The sequence below is a fragment of the Eretmochelys imbricata genome, chromosome 3 (genome assembly GCF_965152235.1).
Source record: "Eretmochelys imbricata isolate rEreImb1 chromosome 3, rEreImb1.hap1, whole genome shotgun sequence".
Taxonomy (NCBI): domain Eukaryota; kingdom Metazoa; phylum Chordata; order Testudines; family Cheloniidae; genus Eretmochelys; species Eretmochelys imbricata.
In genome coordinates, this window is record NC_135574.1 from 120,578,307 (window position 1) to 120,598,560 (window position 20,254).

A 20,254-nucleotide genomic window follows, 5' to 3' on the forward strand; every position below is an offset into this window, starting at 1 on the left:
TAAAAATGTCATTTGGTACAAATTTCATGTGGTACTGCAGGTGCTGGTATCCCTATGTTTTTGGCTGCCAAAAGCTGCAAGGGGTTGTCATCTAGTTACAGCACAAATATTTGCAATAAAAAATAATACTACAATGTGAGCACTGTACATTTGGTATTCTGTATTGTAATCAAACTCAATATATTTGAAAATATAGAAAAACATCCAAAATATTTACAATAAATTTAACTTGCTGTTCTATTATTGTTTAACGGTGCGATTAAAACTGAGATTAATCATGACTATTTTTTAATCTAGTTAATTTGTTTTGCATTAATCGCTTAAGTTAATTCTGATTAATTGACAGCCCTATTTAACTCTTTACAAAAGATAAATAGGCTGGAAACCACTCTTTCTGGTTTTACTGTGTGTGTTGGACCAAATTCTGAGCAATGTCAGGGCAGCTTTGTACTGCACCCCAGAACAAAGTTGCTTAAAGCCATCTCGGTGGCCTCTGGGGAGGGATAATTGGCTGGTGTTCTGCCATCAGTTCGGTACTATCCCAGCCCCTTTCTCTGGTGCAGAAAGTATGACCAGATAGAAGTGGGTGTGGCTGGGGCTGCCCTTTGCTGCTGAAATGGCCTCTGGAACCATTAGCAGGCTGTGTAAATTAAAGCAGCCACTAGGTTCTCATAGTTCTCATTTACCCTGGGAACCAAGCTGGAAGCCCAGGATTAAAGGAACACATATCAAGCTTGTCTTCAGTGCAGTGATAGCCTGAGCTATAACTCATGTTTTGCCCCAACCTGACTCCCAATCACCTATCAAAATCTTAAGTGGTGCTTTCAGCTCAAGCTAACTGGCCCCTCAGGATGTGGATTGAAGCTTGAGTGCTGCTGATGCTGGAACTAGTAATGCAGTGAGGATGCAGCAGCTGAATTATAATGACTCATCAACTGTTAATCTAATTGCTCTGTGTAACTCCAGTGCTGTTTCACTTGAGTGGAGTAACTTGAGTGTACTAACTTGAGCTAACTGTTTCAGTAAATACAAGCCCCCTGGGTGTCTTTGTGCCCCTGCCCCCACCCTCTCAGCTGTGCTGAACACTCCGTGGCCCCAGTCAGGAAGTGGGGCCTATATTTAAATCACTGGCAAATATTTCCACAATAAAAGGCTTGCGTTAGGAATGAAGAGAAAGCACAGCTTTCCTGAATTCCAGCCTTTCATGTGGCTTTCTTTGCCACAGTGGGTATTGCAGTTGTGGGCATCATGTAGCCATTAACTACATTCAGAACAGTTTGCAGATTACAAGAGTGGACCAAAAATTGTTGGTTTCTGACCACAGCGAAAGAAAAGAGACAAATGCAGCAGAGATATAGGACAGATCCTCCTCTGGTGCAAACTGTCGTAGATAGCTCCACAGTGGAGCTGTGAGAATTTATACCAGCTGAGGATCTGCCCATGGAGTAGAGAAACCCTTGAAGTCTCCAACATGGATGCAGCATGCTGATGTGAGGATAACTGAGAACATGTCAACTTTTGTTAAACTTATACCTTCCCTTCTTGCTTATAAGGACAGAAACATGCTTCATACCATAAGCATGACTAGTGGAGGGGAGAATTGGCATCTGATACACTTTAAATTATCATGAAGGGCTAATGTTAGGCTGAAGAAGGCTTTTTAATCAAGTAATGATTTCTCTTCTTCTCAGCCCCATTCATCTTCCTCCTTCTGCTTGTGGGAATGCTCACAGATTTCAAAATATGTAACCAGAGATCACATGGGTGATGCACGGTGATACAGAGTATTGGTATGCTCACAATTCCTTCATCCTCATGAGTTTGCTATTTCTTTCCAGTTTTGGGGGTAGGGATACGATGGGATTCTCTTTCCTTACAAGTCCAGTCGGAGGGTGTTTATTGGAAGAGAGGTGTGTGTGGGCAGGGCTGCTGTACATAAATGAGAGAAGTGTTGTGGGAAAGAGGACAAGGAAACAAATGTTGGAATCACACCCAGGCTGCATTCTGAATTTACTATGTAACCCTTTCTATCGTGCAGGCAGTGGAAAAAATGGGGAAATTACCCAGCTCTCCTCTGCTGGGGATTCCTGAGTATGGGGGCATCTCCAAGGAGTGTAGCAATCGTATAGCCAATTCCTGTGCCATATCCCTTACCAGCCCCAATAAAGGCTGTGCTTGGGGTGGAGAAGGGGTGTAACCAAAGTGCACTGAGTTCCCTTGAAAGCTGTTGTCAGATGTCAGAGGTTATAATCCAAAGGTGGATCTTGACTGCAGCAGGAATCTGGCCCCCTTTTTCCATTTCTGTCCATAAATAGGACAATAAATGTTGTGAATCAAGAGTAAAACGTGGGTTAATTTTGTGTAAGTGCCCCATACTGCCTGTCCTTCTCTGCCAACGCACTCTAAAGGAAATCATCATGGTCCAGCTGCATGACCTCTTTTATTATAATGTCGCTACATTTTGACCATCTGCACTTTCCTGTGCCACAAGATGCATCTGTTACTCCAAGGCTTTTATATATGTTAGGGCATAAATTGACATTCCTCTAAGCAGCCAATCGGACCAGAAGAGTTAGCTAAACAGTTATGAAATGGTCATCCCTGATGAGTTGGCGGGGTCTATGGAAACCAGGCTTTGGGTCTGGTAAAGGAGAAACTCTCTTCACTTTTTCAAAACATTAAGTCTCTTGCCCTGCTCCTTGCAAAGGCAGACCTTAATATAAGCCCATCTAAATTGAAGCAAACTGATCACTGTGGTCAGACTGAAAGACAATGGGATTCACTTCCTCAGCAGGAGGCTAGCAGAGGGAGAGAGGGAGAGTTCTGAGGTAAAACAAGCCAGTTATCTTTGGTGTGTATCCCAAAGAATCTTCTCGTTAACCCTCCCTAAAATCCTTTGGATGGCCCAATGTGTGATAAACATCAAAACTGGTTACTTTCAAGGGGGGTGGGAGGTTAACAACCCACCCCCAAAGGCCAAGGCCAGTTATATTTGTTAAAGTGTTCAGCCCACGCTGGATAGTTCCACTGTTGTTGTGAGCCTGGTAGTCCCTGCAAGGGGAACTCCCTTCCTTCTTGCCTCCTCCACTACGTGCTAATAGAGGGATGTACCATACAGTCCCCACAACCCAACTCCCCCTCCCCCCGCCCAGGGAAATTAAAGAACAAGTTTAGAGGTGAGGAGAGGGGGAGTGCCTCTCAGGGAAGAGGAGGGAGAGAAGGGCACAGAAGGTGAGCATGGGTTTGTCAAGGATGAGAAGAGGAGCTGGGGAACTGGAAAGTACAGAGGATCATAGTAGGATGGAAGCCTAGAGGAAGGTATTTAGCAAGGTTGGGGAGGGGGAAGAGATCAACACAGACTGCCAGTTTCCACCAAAGATAATTGATTCACAGGTTCCTATGGATTTTCTCCCATGCTGACCTCTCTTGGCTCTGCTGTCACCACTTTGGAAAGTAGGGGTAGAATTCTGTTTTCATAGTGAGTTAGCCTTTTTCTTCTTGTATGTAGCCGTGACCGGCAGTCAGAGCATGTGACGCAGTGCTTTTGTAAGATTTCACAAGCTAAGGAGCGTTTGGCCTACTGCTTGAATGGGAGATTATCGAGGGAAATAATCCAGGGGTTTGGTGGCATTCTTCCCTCAGAGCAAGTACTGACCCAGTTATGTTGGTCACAGATGGTTTTAAGAGGCACTGTGCTTCTGGAGATACTTGCTACTTTTGGATACTTTTGGATGAGATGCAAAATCAAGAGCCAAACACTTATGGTCATTAAAGATGCCGGTTGTTTGTTGTTATTTGTGGTGGTTTTTTGTTTTTTTTTTGTTTTTGTTTTTTGCAAGAGTGGAACAAAGCAAGCAGCAAGGAAAGAAGAAGCTTAACATACACGTTTATGAAAATCATGCATTTTAAGCTAGAATTTTTGCCTAGTAACTGACTTAAATTGCCTCCTGCTTTTTGCAATACTGTTTCTGAAGAGCAGACATTCAGTTTCATTTCAGCAACAGAAACTTAGCATTTGCAAACATCAGGTCTTGTAGTTCTGGTAGTTGCAGCCCTGTGATTAGCATCCTGTATAAGTGCCTGACAGCATTGCCGTAACAAACCCCAACCTCTGAGTACAGGATGTGGGGTTCCCCACTTCCACTGAATAGGTGGTTACGGGCGGGACCCAGCCAAAAATCTGATGGGTCTACATGCTTCAGCAATGACGTTTGCCTCAGCAATGACTCTGGCCCACAGAGTGCCCCCAGATTTGTGGCAGTGTAGAGGCACTGGCTTGCACTGGAGTTGCACTGCTCCCAATGGTGGGGAGTCCACGGAAAAGGAAAAGCATCCCAAAAGGAGAGCTAGTCAAACAATGGTAAGTGTGTTCCATGAAAACGTTTGAAACATTTTAGTTTTTGCAAAAGTTTTCATGAAAAATTTGAAAATTTCTTATTAATTTAAAAAAATGTTTTTTGATTTCCCCCTCCCCCTTCTGTCTCTTTTTAACTCCTTCTCCTTTTTCTAGTGGCAGAATGGATAAAAAGGAAAAAAAGGGAGAGACAGTGGGGAGAAAACAAAGAACCATAAAACTGAAAAGGAAAAAGGGCTGTCGGTTGTTTTTTTAACCAAAACATTGTAAAAATTTTTAATGAAATGAAAAATGTTTAAGCATGTGCTTAATTTTAAGCAGCTGAATAGTCCAGTCTCTATCCAGCAAAGCATTTGAATTTTACTGGGACTTCTCACTTAAAGTTAAGCACTTTCTTAAGTACTTTGCTGAATCAGGGCTTTGATAACAAACTAATAACTCAACATATGTAACTTTTCTTGGATTATTCAAATACTGCTCGTCTAGAAATGCTACCATTTCTAAAGAAATGTAAAAATTCATAATTTTATCTCAGATATGCTAGTTTAAATCAAGAGTTAATGCCATTGACCTCATTGGAGTTAGTCTGGGTTTACATTGCTGTAACTGAGATCAGAACATATCTTGTGATTTTTCTATCTTTATTTCCATTCCTCTTGGCAAGTGCTCCCTTCAAACATGCTGTTTGATGTGAACTGGCTATAATTAGCCTGGATTATTTATTTTTATTCAACAAACATGGATATTTTCACTAATGTGAAAATGTAGGTTGAAAAGGGATATGTGCTCAACTGGTATAAATTGATATGGCTCCATTAAACTCACTGGTGCCTTTTGCCCAGTGGCACTGCACCAGTTTACATTAGCTGCAGTTCTGGCCCCGTCTTTGTAGTCTTTATAGCTGAGTTGTTACCAGGGAATCAATACTATTTTTAATGCTTGCTCAATTCCTCTTTTTATTCTAGATACTATTTTAAAGTCCAAGCAAAGAATCCCTATGGTTATGGGCCTATTAGCTCTTCAATCACATTTGTCACAGAATCTGGTATGTGTTGCTTATTTCTTTATTTAAAGTTGAGATTTTAATAATTGGTATGGTAGGGCCAGGGCCAAAGTCATGGTGATGACTATGATGTTGAACTTTTCTGCTTAAAGATTCTCAGGTAAACCATTTGTTTTCAAGAAAATCAAGAAAGTGTACCTACTCTTTCATGTCACTGAAGTGATGGGAAGTTTTAATGAAACTGAAGTTAACTTTAGGGGGAATGGAAAGTTAAATTTAAAATAGAAAAGATAGCTAATACTGAGTGGTGTGGAGGCAATAGGAAGTTTAATACATCTTTGATAGATTGTCCAGACACTTAAGAAACTAGCTTTCTAATTGTGAACAGCTGAAGGGATGGAAGTACTCATTTCAAACAATTGTTCCACCCGACAGGCAAATTTCAGTTCTCTTTTCCTTCTTTAATGAAATCTGCTCCAATTTCTTAATGCCAATAGAATGTTGGAGGATAATATACTCTATAAAAATAGTATCCTCAATGGGCTATTTTTATCCACGTTTATTTCTTCTACTGAGCTGCAGGCCAGTCATATTATTGACTAACAAGGGACCAAATTTTATTTGAGCAAAATGTCCATTGGCATCAAGGGTCACCGGTTTTGGCCCTATGACAACATGGGCATACATTGCTTCTGTGTGTGCCCATTTAACTTAATCCTACAGTCTTTGCCTCAGAACTTCCATTAAAATCAATGGAAGTTCTGTTTATAGAAACAAAACAAACTAAAACTGCATAATAAAGTAAATGGTCTTATGAAATGAATTCAGATATTTTAAAGGCATGTTGCATGGTCAGCTGTAAATTAAGCCAAATTTTTAGCATTGACTTCAATGGGACAGTAAAGAGCTCCACAGCTTTTCGTAAGTGCTTTGCAGAATGCACTGAGAAAGAAAGTAACCCGCTGTTCTGTTTCATCAAATAATGAAATTTCCCTGGAATTTTGCCAAACAATAGATAACCATGTACCTTGGCTTCAAGCAGCTTCCACTGAAGAAAGGCCAGTTCAAGAGACAATATAAATCACAATGATGGATTTCAAAGAATTGCTCCTGTTGTTTTATCTAACTGCTAAGACCTAGATGCACAAAGGGACATAAGCATGGTAACGCTCAGCATTGTGACACCTAATTTTTAGGCACTGTGGAAAAACAGCAGGAACAGAACTGAGTTGGGAGCATAGGCTCTCTGTGCAGTGAATGGGGAAAGATAAGCACCTTAGACTGTGATCCACTAAAGCCAGCACTCTAAGTGTCAAGTTGCCTCTGCTAGCAAATAGGAAATGCCAATAAGAGGGGGTATGTGGTAAGCCTGCCTCTCTTAGCCCTGGTCTACACTGGCGGGGGGGTCGACCTAAGATACGCAACTTCAGCTACGTGAATAGCATAGCTGAAGTCAGCATATCTTAGGTCGACTTACCTGGCCGTGAGGACGGCGGTGAGTTGACCGCTGCCGCTCCCCCATCGACTCCGCTTCCGCCTCTTGCGAGCTGGAGTTCCGGAGTTGACGGGGAGCGCATTCGGGGATCGATTTATCGTGTCTAGACGAGACGTGATAAATCGATCCCTGATAGATAGATAGATCGATCACTACCCGCCATTCCGGCGGGTAGCGAAGACCTGCCCACAGAGATACAGGTGCCTAAGTCTGGGCTTCAGGGTGGTGCCTATCACTGCTTTTGGCTCTCAGTTCTGTACCCTCTCCAGGAGAGCATTCACCCAGGATGTGAGAGACCCAGGATCCAGGGCTCTGCTCCCATGACTCTTTTTTAATGAGCCAGAGTGGAACAGTTTCAACAGGAGAGACTAGGGAGCCCCCCAGGAGACTGTCCCGTAGCCTGAGGGTTAGAGTAAGCATCTGAGAGGCGGCAGATCCCTCTCCCCCTCAGGCAGAGAAGGGACTTGAACCAGGGGTCTCCCACATACCAACTGAGTGCCCTAACCACTGGGCTAAAAGTTATAAGGGACGTGTTCTCCTCCCCTGGCTTTTCTGTATGAGCTCGCCTGCAGGGCTCAATCCACTAAGCGTGCTCAGGTTGGGCCCTGCAGGCAAGTTAGGCTGCCAATTGCTGTCTTCCCCCAATTCATGCATCACTCCGAGCCTTAGGCAGGAGATAGGCATCCAGATGCCTAGAGCAGGGGTGGGCAAAGTTTTTGGCCTGAGGGCCACATCAGGTTTCCAAAATTGTATGTAGGGCCGGTTAGGGGAGGCCATGCCTCCTGAAACAGCCAGGCGTGGCCTGGCCCCTGCCCCCTATCTGACCCCCCCTGCTTCTCGCCCCCTGATGGCCCCCCTGGGACTCCTGCCTCATCCACCACCCCCTGCTTCTTGTCCCCTGACTGCCCCCAGACCTCCCGCTCCTGACTGCCCCCCACCACCCCATCCAGCTCCTCCTCTCATCCCTGACTGCCCCCCTGGAACCCTTGCCCCATCCAACCACCCCTTCTCACTGTCTCCTGACCACCCCTGGAACCCCTGCCCCTCACTGCCCCCCACCACACAATTCAACCCCTCCTCTTCCTGACTGCCCCCCCGGGATCCCTGCCCCCATTCAACACCCCTGTTCCCCGCCTCTGACCACCCCAACCCCATCCACACCCCCACCCCCGGACCACCACCCCGAACTCCCCTGCCCTCTATCTAACCCGCCCTGCCCCCTGTCCCCTTACCGCGCTGCCTGGAGCACCGGTGGCTGGTGGTGCTGCAGCCGTGCCGCCGCGCAGCACAGAGCGGCGGGTCAGGCCGTGGCTCTGCAGCTGCGCTGCCCCAGGAGCTCGCAGCCTCCCTGCCCAGAGCATTGCGCCGGTGGCGCAGTGAGCGGAGGCTGCGCGGGATGGGGAACAGCGGGGGAGGGGCCAGGGGCTAGCCTCCCGGGCCAGGAGCTCAGGGGCTGGGTTGGAGGGTCCCGCAGGCCGTAGGTTGCCCAGTGCACATACCCAGAGGCAGAAATGAAGGTGCGTAGGAACCTTTGAGGGCGAAAACGCAGGTTCCTAGCAGGGTTTAACTACCTACAGAGTTGGAAGGGTGGGGGCATGTGCATCACAATGGTCCCAAAATTGGTACTTAGGCACCTACGTGAGGGATTTAGCAAAATGACCTGCCTATATAGATGGCTGGTGCTGACTGGTCTATGAGGTAGAATATTGAGAAGAAAAACACCGTATGCCTTTAAAAGATTGCATGATTAAACTGGTTTCTGATTGGCTGAAGTAAAGAAGTCTGTTTTTAAAAGCTAACCGAATGGAGGATATTTTTTACTAATTTTAACAAAAAAAATTGTTGCAGTTTAAACATCTTTCAGAATAAATGGTATAATCCAAGTGCAGGTGCATGCCATCAAATGTGAAAAACATTGGTATAACTTAACACCATTTGTTTTGAAAAGAGACAAACCCGTATCTTCAGCGTTCTGAAAACAGCTAGAGACAATTATTTTTTGAAGCTGATATTTCTTTCTTGCATGATAGCTAGTACACTGTAACATTAGGAGATACTAGTCTTTGAGAGAAAACACTAAAATATTTGGGGTTTTTCTGTTTTGTTTTGTTTCATTCTTACAGATAATCCACTGCTTATTGTCAGACCACCTGGTAAGTCTCACTGCTGATATTTTCTTGATATTGTCTATAAAACCTGTGAAACAAATCTGGGCATTGTAAAAATTAGGCACTATGACACACTACTTTCTATTAGAGTTTGAGGGAGGCGTGTGATATAAATTACTGTGTTAATTCCCAACTCCTGATTCATCTCAAGAATCTGTGTTCCAGTCTTATCAGGCTTTTGAAGCCAATTACCTCTTAAAAGAAGTGTTGTAAATGAAGTGTATTATGTTAGGCTAAAATCAAGTGTAGAACCTGTTCTATATCTGGTACACCCTTTATTGGGAGACTATATCCTGCACTTTCATGAGGCTAGATTAAGTTATTTAATCATTCCTTTCCGTCTCTAACTACTATGTTGAGTTGAGGACTGCTGGGTAGAGGTGGGTTGTTCCAGGATCTTGATAAAGGTGCAAGTAATGGACTCCCAAGACACCAGACACCAGTCCGTCGGAGACCGTATGGGAACAACCTACTGGCACTGAGACCAAGTTTGAAGGCCACCTCTACATGAACAGTAAATGATTTCACTTAGGGGTTTACTCGTAAGTAATAAAGTCTGAGTTTATTAACCAAATCTGGAGTGGAGCTATGGTGACTGGGTTTTCCTACAGTGTCCTTTGAAAACCGCCTATCATATTTATCAGTGATCACCCCACTCCTGGGGACAGGGTCCTTGAAATAAGGTAGCAGAGTGAGGAATGACATGATATACAATCTCCAAGTGTGAAGGTTGCTTTCTGTAGGAACTGGATTGTTTTCTTTACGAGATGTAGCAGGTGAACATGGTTTTTGGAAGGAGAATATGTACTAAGAACCTGGGATAGAATTGTGTCTTGAATGATAATTCTCCAAAAGTGGTCTGGTGTTTTAATATGAAGGTAATTTTCCAAAGGCATTCTGATTATATTCTGAAAACCACATGGCCTACTTCAGAGCAGCTGTTGCAAGGATTCTCTTGAGCACTGTTGATGATAGCCAGGAAGTTGATGAATAAAAATATTAACATTAACCGCATTCTGTTCAGGATATTTTGTTCTTGAAATGACCATTTCACTGCTTTATTTGTATAGAGACGTTTATGGCCCCAATCCTGCAAACACGCATTTGAGTAACTTTACATACCTAAGTATAAGTGTATACCTAAGTGTCATGAGGGTCAATTCAGATTAATTCAATGGGTTATTCATGTGTGTAGAAGTTACTCACGTGCAAGTGTTTGCAAGACTGGGCCCTATGTTTGTGCTTTGTAAAAGGAAGAAAGACAAATTGACATTTTTTAAAACATACTTCTCATTCTTAACAGTTGCCAATAACACAATAAAAAAACCAAAGAGGATCTAGGAAATAACAGGAAAGAAAACTAACATTTTCACGTTGTAAGCTTATATCTGTTTTATCTTGCATACATATTGCTACAAAAGCATTCTAGAAGGAAGGTGGATTCCATTATTTAATATAAAGGAACAACCAATTATTTGTAATATTGATCCTGTCCAACATAATTATTAAGTGGTAGCTTATAACCACTGCAACGTAGTGAAGAAGAAACTAGTTCATTTGAGACTGAGCAAAAAATCTTTTTTTAATTTTTTTGCTGGTGTCAAATCTGTTTTGATTTAACTTGAGCTCCTGTGGTGAAAGCCAAATTTTCCACCCAGAACACACACACACATCACACGACAGATAGAGAGAGAGAGTGCCCTCTAGGTTTCATATCTCATCTTTTTAACGCAACAGCAACAGATTTTACTTCACACTGAAACCTGTTACCCATTGCAGATTTTTTTCCACATCATCTCTTCTTTAGTGATGAAAGGTTTCAGAGTAACAGCCGTGTTAGTCTGTATTCGCAAAAAGAAAAGGAGTACTTGTGGCACCTTAGAGACTAACCAATTTATTTGAGCATGAGCTTTCGTGAGCTACAGCTCACTTCATCAGATGCATACCGTGGAAACTGCAGCAGACTTTATATATACACAGAGAATATGAAACAATACCTCCTCCCACCCCACTGTCCTGCTGGTAATAGCTTATCTAAAGTAATCTTCAGGTTAGGCCATTTCCAGCACAAATCCAGGTTTTCTCACCCTCCACCCCCCCACACAAATTCACTCTCCTGCTGATGATAGCCCATCCAAAGTGACAACTCTTTACACAATGTGCATGATAATGAAGTTAGGCCATTTCCTGCACAAATCCAGGTTCTCTCACTCCCTCACCCCCCTCCAAAAACCCACCCCCATACACACACAAACTCACTCTCCTGCTGGTAATAGCTCATCCAAAACTGACCACTCTCCAAGTTTAAATCCAAGTTAAACCAGAACATCGGGGGGGGGGGGGGTAGGAAAAAACAAGAGGAAATAGGCTACTTTGCATAATGACTTAGCCACTCCCAGTCTCTATTTAAGCCTAAATTAATAGTATCCAATTTGCAAATGAATTCCAATTCAGCAGTTTCTCGCTGGAGTCTGGATTTGAAGTTTTTTTGTTTTAAGATAGGGTGGAGGGTGAGAAAACCTGGATTTGTGCTGGAAATGGCCTAACCTGAAGATTACTTTAGATAAGCTATTACCAGCAGGACAGTGGGGTGGGAGGAGGTATTGTTTCATATTCTCTGTGTATATATAAAGTCTGCTGCAGTTTCCACGGTATGCATCTGATGAAGTGAGCTGTAGCTCACGAAAGCTCATGCTCAAATAAATTGGTTAGTCTCTAAGGTGCCACAAGTACTCCTTTTCTTTTAGTGATGAAACTTACTTTTCTGGAGGGGAGGGGACGAGAGGGGAGGTATAATGTTAAACCACAAGACACTGCATTCAGATAGCGCTAGGATCTGACCTATGCTCATATAGCCTCCATTTCAGCAAGGTTCTTAGGCTTATGTTTAATTTTAGGTTTAGAAGTCATCCAACTGAAAGCAATGAGACTGTTCACTGTTTAAAATTAGATCTGTACTTAAGTATCTTGCTGAATTGGGGACAAAATCAAGGGAAATAAGAACTAAGGCTGATGTTCCAGGGAAAACCGGGCCGTTAGTCACATCCATACAACCTCATTGACATCAGTGGGGCTGCATGAATGCAACTGGGAGCACACCTACTGCATCTAAGTGTTTCAGCAGTGGTCAATGGTACTGTATATAAGCCCACCCATTGTTTGAAGATGCCCACTCCTCCACACCCCAGTTCTAGGTGCACTAAAACGAATTTGGTATGGGATGGTTAAATAGAATCTCTTACTTTCAGCATACATTTTGTGGTCCAGTTTTATCTTTTCACATTTGTGGTTTGAATTAAAACAGACAGAGTGAGTGCTCCTGTAAGTCTGTGATAGCTAACATGATACATTCATGGTCCCTTTTGTAATATGTCTTGTCACATGGGGTCCTTGCAGAGAGGATGGGTTTGATTATTGGATAGGAATTGTCCATCTCTGACATGATCTGCATGGGGAATAAATATTTAATAATAGGCTCTTCAGTCTGGCAGAGAAAGGTATAATGTGATCTGTGACTGGAAGCTGAAGCTAGACAAATTGAAACTGAAAATAAGGTGCACATTCCTAACAGTGAGGGTAATTTACTGAGAGTCATGGTGGATTCTTCATCACTGGCAATTTTTAAATCAAGGTTGGATGTATTTTCTAGAAGAGCTGCTCTAGGAATTATTTTGGGGAAGTTCTATGGCCTGTGTTATACAGGAGGTCACACTAGATGATCACAGTAGCCCCTTCTGGCTTAGGAATCTATGATCCACATAAATATGCTATATGTAAGCATATTTTACACCATTTTAACAATACATTCATGACAAATGTCCAGAAGGGACTTGACTAAGACATCAATTTTATTTCATTTGAGACTTAAATTTGATTTTTGAACTCGGGTGTTTCAAAGTAAAAGGGTAGTTTATTAACCTGCCGCAGTACCTTCTTGTAACAGGACGTTCAACTTGATAAAATGCTGAAATATAAGACTGACCCTCTAGGTTTTTCCTTTTATTTTATTTTGTTTTTTTAAGGTGGTGAACCCATCTGGATCCCTTTCACTTTTAAATATGATCCCACCTACTCAGACTGCAGTGGAAAGCAGTATGTGAAACGCACTTGGTACCGAAAATTTGTGGGAGTGGTTCTTTGCAACTCTTTGAGGTACAAGATTTACCTCAGTGATGACCTGAAAGGTATATTTTGGGATTATTCTTACAGTGCTGTCACCCCTCCACTTACTGTATCCATCACTTGTTGACTCTATCAAAGGAGTACATGGCTAAACCGATGGCACAATTTGGATACACATATGACAGTATTTAGCTTCTAAGGATAGGAACCTAAAGCAATTTGCACAGTGAAAGCAAAGTTGTACTCTCTAATCATAATACAGCTCTCTCTGAAATGTTCTGTGCTCGTTACTCATGCAGAACTTCTGATGTCATAATGGGAAGTCCACACATGGATTAATTGCAGAATACACAATAGAGAACTACAGAATGGATAAAAGAGGAGACTTGTACTCTGAACAGGTTAGATACATGGTAGTGCAGCAGTTGTTTGAGCAAATCCAGAAGCTGGTAGGTGTTCAACAAGGGCTGTCATATAACTGTAGCCGTACCAATTGATTGTATTGAGAGGGAATGTTGAGTGGGGTTATCCCCTAGGCTTTTCAAAGTGTTTTAATGGGGGTTTTAGCAAAATATTTGTCTTGTTTCAAGAACATGTATAAACAAGTATTTGTGAAGACTTGTGCTCTCATGCCCATCTCTGCGGGTCCCAGGCAGTCCTCAGACTGCAGCCACCACCTGACAGCTTGCTGGTACCAGCAGGGAGAGTAGGCTGATGGACCTTGGCTCAACACAGACACCGCCCACAAAGCTCCTGATTTGGAGGAGACATCTAGCCTCTCCAATTGGCTCAAACTTGCTATGTAAGCCAGAAGAAGGAACAGGAAGTTTTCTGAGGAACTAAGTGAATCCTAGGCTGCCTGCAACATAGGACTTTGCCTTGTTCCAGATCCCTGCTGCTACACACCACCTCTGGCTACTGGCTCCAGCTCTGACCCTTGGCTTGACTCCTGACTCTGACTCTAGCTCTGGTTCCTGACTCCTGCCCTAACCACTAGATGTGACTGGCTACATCCTGGTCCATGACAGTAATATGCAAACAACCAGAACAGTAAAGCTCCTGTATATGAGACCTATCTTCACAGTTTCTGGTTTAAATTTGAGAGTTCTGTCAACCTAGCAATACTGGTGTGTGGGGCTATTTTTACTTTCTCATAACCAATTAAAATAATGGGTCTTGCTGAAATTTCCTCTGCTATCATCTGTACTGTAATTCTGATAAATTACTTATTCCAGGGACTTTAGTAAGGCTTTTGATATTCCTCGCATGACCTTCTCATAAACAAACTAGAGAAATACAACCTAGATGGAGCTACTATAAGGTGGGTGCATAACTGGTTGAAAAACCATTCCCAGAGAATAGTTATCTGTGGTTCACACTCAAACTGAAAGGGCATATTGAGTAGGATTGTGCAGGGATCAGTTCTGGGTCCGGTTCTGTTCAGTATCTTCATCAGTGATTTAGATAATGGCACAGAGAGTACAATTTTAAAGTTTGTGGGTGATACCAAGCTGGAAGGGGTTGCAAGTGCTTTGGAGGATAGGATTAAAATTCAAAATGATATGGACAAACTGGAGAAATGGCGTGAAGTAAATAGGATGACATTCAATAAGGACAAATGCAAAGTACTCCACTTAGGAATGAACAATCAGTTGCACAATGAGAAATGACTGTTTTGGAAGGAGTACTGTGGAAAGGGATCTGGGGGTCATAGTGGATCACAAGCGAAATATGAGTTAACAGTGTAACACTGTTGCAAAAAAAAAGCAAACATCATTCTGGGATGTATTAGCAGGAATGTTGTAAACAAGACACAAGAAGTCATTCTTCTGCTCTACTCTACACTAATTCGGCCTCAACTGGATTATTGTGTCCAGTTATGGGCACCATATTTCATGAAAGATGTGGACAAGTTGGAGAAAGTCCAGAGAAAAGCAACAAAAAATGATTAAATGATGACCTATGAGGGAAGATTGAAAAAAACTGGGGTTGTTTAGTCTGTCGAAGAGAAAACTGAGAGGGGACATAAAATGTTGTTACAAGGAGGAAAGAGAAAAATTATTCTTTTTAACTTCTGAGGATAGGAAAGAAGCAATGGGCTTAAATTGCAGCAAGGACGGTTTATGTTGTATATTAGGAGAAACTTCCAAACTGTCAGGGTAGTTAAGCCCTGGAATAAATTGCCTAAGGAGGTTGTGGAATCTCCATCATTGGAGATTTTTAAGAGCAGGTTAGACATACACCTGCAAGGGATGGTCTAGATAATACTTAATACTGCCATGAGTGCAGAGAACTGGACTAGATGACCTCTCGAGCCTATGATTCTATGATACTAGCGTATGATTCTAGCATATAGCATGTTCTTAATAAAAACAACAAGGAGTCCGGTGGCACCTTAAAGACTAACAGATTTATTTGGGCAAAAGCTTTTGTGGGTTAAAAACCACTTCTTCAGATGCAATGTTCCTAATGAAACTACAAAGTTTTTTCTCTCTCTTAATTCCTATTGGCAAATGTAGCATTCTTCACCTCTTATATTTTTATTTACTGGTATATTGCTGCTCATCTCTGTAGTATCTGACTTTTTCCCATCTTTATTTTCCTGGAAGTGGGAAAGCATCATTGGATGAGATAAGGCCATTTGAAACAACAATATATATCTGTCCTAATCTTTTATGTCACCTTTCAGATACATTCTATGGCATTGGAGATAGCTGGGGGAAAGGTGAGGACCACTGCCAGTTTGTGGATTCACACATGGATGGAAGAACAGGGCCTCAGTCATATGTAGAAGCCTTGCCCACCATACAAGGTAAAAAGACAAAAACAAAAAAAGGAAAGCTGAAGTGAAAGCTGAGGAATTGCACTTCATCCAGTATATAGAATTAAGAGGTTTTCTGCCTCCCTGTCTACATTTATATCACTTCTATTAGGAGCCAGGCGGATACCACATATTCTGAGACTGTATCATGTGATGTCCTAGTATAATAATTTGCAAACCACAACAGCTTGTGAAAGTTCAGACAAAGAGAATGAGTCTGAAAATAAATTATTGGAATAAAACAGAAAATAGAAATAACCCTTAGGGTATGTCTACACTGCAAAAAAAAAAAAAAAAACCAACTTGCAGCAGCGAGTCTCAGAGCCTGGGTCTACAGACTGCTGTTAATTATTCACTCAGCATTCTTGGTTTTCATCTTATGCTGTTTGCTGTTGTTTTTTAAGGGTTGGGTGGCCGTGAAGAAACTGAAATATTCGCTTACATGTAGATGACGTAGAATAATACTGCACTTCTCTATTTAAAATAAGGATTGTTAATCCAGCTGTACATTACTAGCTCTAAGAAGCAGAGATGTAGAACGCACAAATTGTACGACTGCCACAGGAATCAACGTTTCAGATGTTCCACTGTACAAAATATGCAGAAAGACTGTTGAGAGTCTTTAATGCTTTGTGCTGTCACATTTTTTATACAGATGAGGGAAAGGGGCCATCAGTTTAAAAAAAAAAGTGGGATTTAACTCTATATTTGCTGCATGTAATTTTGCCTCCTTGTTTTGTTATAAAAAATGATATTTGTGAATCCTGTCTTGAACCCAGTAAGATACAATAATGCCTTATATTTTTATTTGCGGTTTTATTGTAGCTGTGTTGGTCCCAGGATATGCAGGACACAAGATAGGGGAGGTAATATCTTGTATTGGACCAACTCCTGTTGGTGGGGGGTTCAAACTTTCAAGCTACACAGAACTCTGAAGACCTGAAGAAGAGCTCTGTGTAGCTTGAAAGTTTGAACCCTCCCACCAACAAAAGGTAGTCCAATAATAGATAGTACCTCATCCACCTAGTCTCTTTGAACATTTCTATGGCATTTTCACTCCAAAGTGCTTCATGAGCTTGAATTGATATGCAAATTTTATATAGAGGCATAACTTCACCTGCTACTGAAATTCAGACTCCTTTTGGAGTGAAATGCAAAAGCTCTTTAACAGCAGAGACTGCATAGTTACACAATAGTTAGATATTTAGAACAGTAAATCCAACTGGAACTGTAGAGGAAATATATGTAGGTAGAATGCAATCATTCAAAATTGAAGCAGGCTAAACCATCAGAGCTAACAATCCTACTTCTCATGAAGTGCCATGGGATTAACAAGTGGCTCCTATGCCTTAGCTTTTGTTGTGATAATTCTATGTATGCTATATACTATACATCATATATTCTGTACTTCAGAGATGTCATTTGTCAAGTTACTTTGCCTTTGGCTCGAACCACTGCCATTTTTCCACCAACAGGGTATTATCGCCAGTATCGCCAGGAACCTGTGTCATTTGGGCGCATTGGTTACACAACACCTTACTACTATGTGGGCTGGTATGAGTGCGGCGTGCCAATTCCAGGGAAATGGTAACCATGTGGCAGTCCGCCGGCAGATTGTATGGAGAGTGCACCAACCCTGCCTTTCAAATGACTTGTACTGGAAGACTGTGACCAGTTGTTTAGGAAAAGAACAAAACATGAAAGAAACCAACTAAGACCAGTTGCTCAAGAGACCCCAACCAAACCAAATACTGTGCACATTTTCTCAGCTGAAATCTGTGGTGCTGCTTGATCACTCCACTTGGGACAGGATTTGAGTTTGGTGCCCTACTTTCCTTCTGTGGGTCTTAAAAGGCATGGAGATGTGGTTGTAATGGGTGCAACCAGTGCCCAGTGAAACCTAAAACTTGACTGGCCATGAAAAGATGGAAGTTGCATATATCCTCCAGGAATGGCCTAAGCATGCTGTGCTTGCTTAATGGAATGCCAAACACTTTTTCATTGTTATTAATGGAATGCTCCATCACTTACAACTGGTGGAGTTCCATGCTTCTGAGTTTTACTATACAATCATGTCAAGTTACTAGACATTCACCAAAGGCAATATATTATACTTAAAACTTCTCTGGTGGGTTCACCCATTGCTGGGCTAAACACCAGGTCACAATGTAAATTCGCTTATATATATATATATATATATATATATATATATAATACAGTTCTCTATGTCCAAAGTACTACATAGAGAAGCTGAGTTTTTCTTGTTCACTAGATAAATATGGTTGGGATTTTTATGTAAAAGGTGCTGTTAATTAATAGGTCTTCTGATTTTTAGTCCATGAAACATTTTACTATGCACAATATATTAACCATGGAAAGAACTTTGTTCTTCTTATAAGTGAGCAAAGATCTGTGACAGCTTTCTAGCAAACCAAAGGACTGGATATTTAATTGGAGTAAATCTTTTTGCCTATACTAAAATTGCATTATAAACCACCATAGGTGCCTTATCAGCAGAGTGTCAACATTTAAGTTAAACTTTCTGTCCAGTACTATTTAAAAGGCTGAGTTCAGTTTTTGTTTGATTCATTTTCATCATCTTTGTGTATTATTTATTCCTTGTGAGGTTATTAAGTCTCACTGTGTGAATGGAGGCATAGTGAGATAACACAGGACTTGCAGACAAGTTTTAACTTATTTTCTGAACAAAACAGACACCTCTAGGGTGCTTGAGCAGCACGGAACACCTCTGATTCCGGTCCATCATGTGAATGAAGTATGAAAGTCGTCAGTCTTTCTGTAAAGCACATCAGAAGGGCAGACCACACAGCGTGTCTTCCATCAAAGGTTGGGGAGCAAAAGCTGGTGTGTCTGGGAGGTGCACTTCTGATTTTTAGCCAGGAATACAAACCTTATTTGGGAAGTGGGCAGTAATGTAGAATTTCATTATGCATCAGAAGCAATTTCTCCTGCCATATTACTCTTTCTCTTCATGTAGCATTAAGGTTTACTCTGACCCTAAGGGATTTAGCCTTTGTGGCCATATTGTTTCACTGTTACATCTTATAAGCCTTTACCCACCTCAAAAAAGACTCCAGCATTCTGACGGCCTGGGAAAATAGCAATATACCTGGGGGACAAATTCAACCTCTTGATCGTCTGTCACTCTCATTCCAGTTTACATACCATATAGGACTAATATCTTATAAGCCGCTTTTTGTAGTTATTGTAAATGTATGGGGAGAAAAGTAACTAAAGTGATTATTAAAAGAGCTTTTTATTTTCACAGTGGTGCTGGGATTGAACATTGAATTGTTTTCACATTTTGTTTTGCTTCAATGCAGTGCCAAATATAATGATTAAATATAGCTTCTTTCCCTAATAAACGTATGATATATTGTTCCATTTTTTTTAATTGCATCCCTTTTGGTTGTCTGCGCCAGGTAGTCTGACATGCAGGATCAAGCTGCATGATGCCCCAAATGCACACTTGGAAGAGTAGAAGGTGCCAGTTTGTATTAAGGCAGGAAGTGTATGTAAGTGCAAACTTGACCAGGATTTCACATAGGGTTACTTGTGGAGGGAGTGGGGAGTTGTTCCACAACAAAATAGATTTTCTCTTGTATTAAATCTGTATGATGTACATCCACATCATGGGCCATATCCCCAGCTTGTGTAAAAGGACATAGCACTATTGAATTCAAAGGAACTATGTACAGTTTCACTAGCTGAGAATATGGCCCCCTGTCTAAGGATGGGTAGTCCGCTACCGCCCCACCCCCCCAAATGGATGCTATAGTTTGCTCATTCATAGACTGCAGCACTTGTGAAATGTGATTTCAGATCATTCAAACATATGGGGTGGGTTATCTGCTCCAATCTGCTCCCTTCAGTTATCTGTTGGAGATACACCTGGAGCAGAGAGTCCCAGGTGGATGCAGAGAAAACTCCATCATTGCCTCTCTGCAGCCCCCAGCTTAGTGGACAGTGAGGGTTGTATTGGAAGTATGGGGAGAAAGACTGGCCAGAGTGCCCTGCACTCTAGCAATTCCCAGCTGATGAATGATCCCCTAGAGGATCAAACCCATCTGGAGCACAGTAGGGCAGCTCCTAGGCTCCTCTAACTTGGGGCAGAGAATTAGAGGGCCATAACTGGCCACCTACCACTCCTGCTGTTGTGCTGCACTGAGCAGAAGTCGGACCACAGCAGAAAATTCACCCCATAAAATGCAATTGCATGTTGTATGTTCTGTTCTATTTTATATAGAGTCTTATAGTATGAGTGCCCTTG

The 20,254-nt window shown here is 42.0% G+C and overlaps 1 protein-coding gene across 1 annotated transcript in view; it reads left to right on the top strand.

The window, feature by feature from the left end:
• The window catches only part of FNDC1 (fibronectin type III domain containing 1), a 139,259-nt gene extending 121,705 nt beyond the window's left edge, over positions 1-17,554 (top strand). The window contains exons 18-22 of the mRNA XM_077812162.1: positions 5,320-5,399; positions 8,976-9,005; positions 13,043-13,204; positions 15,832-15,954; positions 17,439-17,554. Coding sequence (XP_077668288.1) covers positions 5,320-5,399; positions 8,976-9,005; positions 13,043-13,204; positions 15,832-15,954; positions 17,439-17,554 — 511 coding nt within the window. The remainder of the gene's footprint in view (positions 1-5,319; positions 5,400-8,975; positions 9,006-13,042; positions 13,205-15,831; positions 15,955-17,438) is intronic.
• Positions 17,555-20,254: the final 2,700 nt, after the last annotated feature.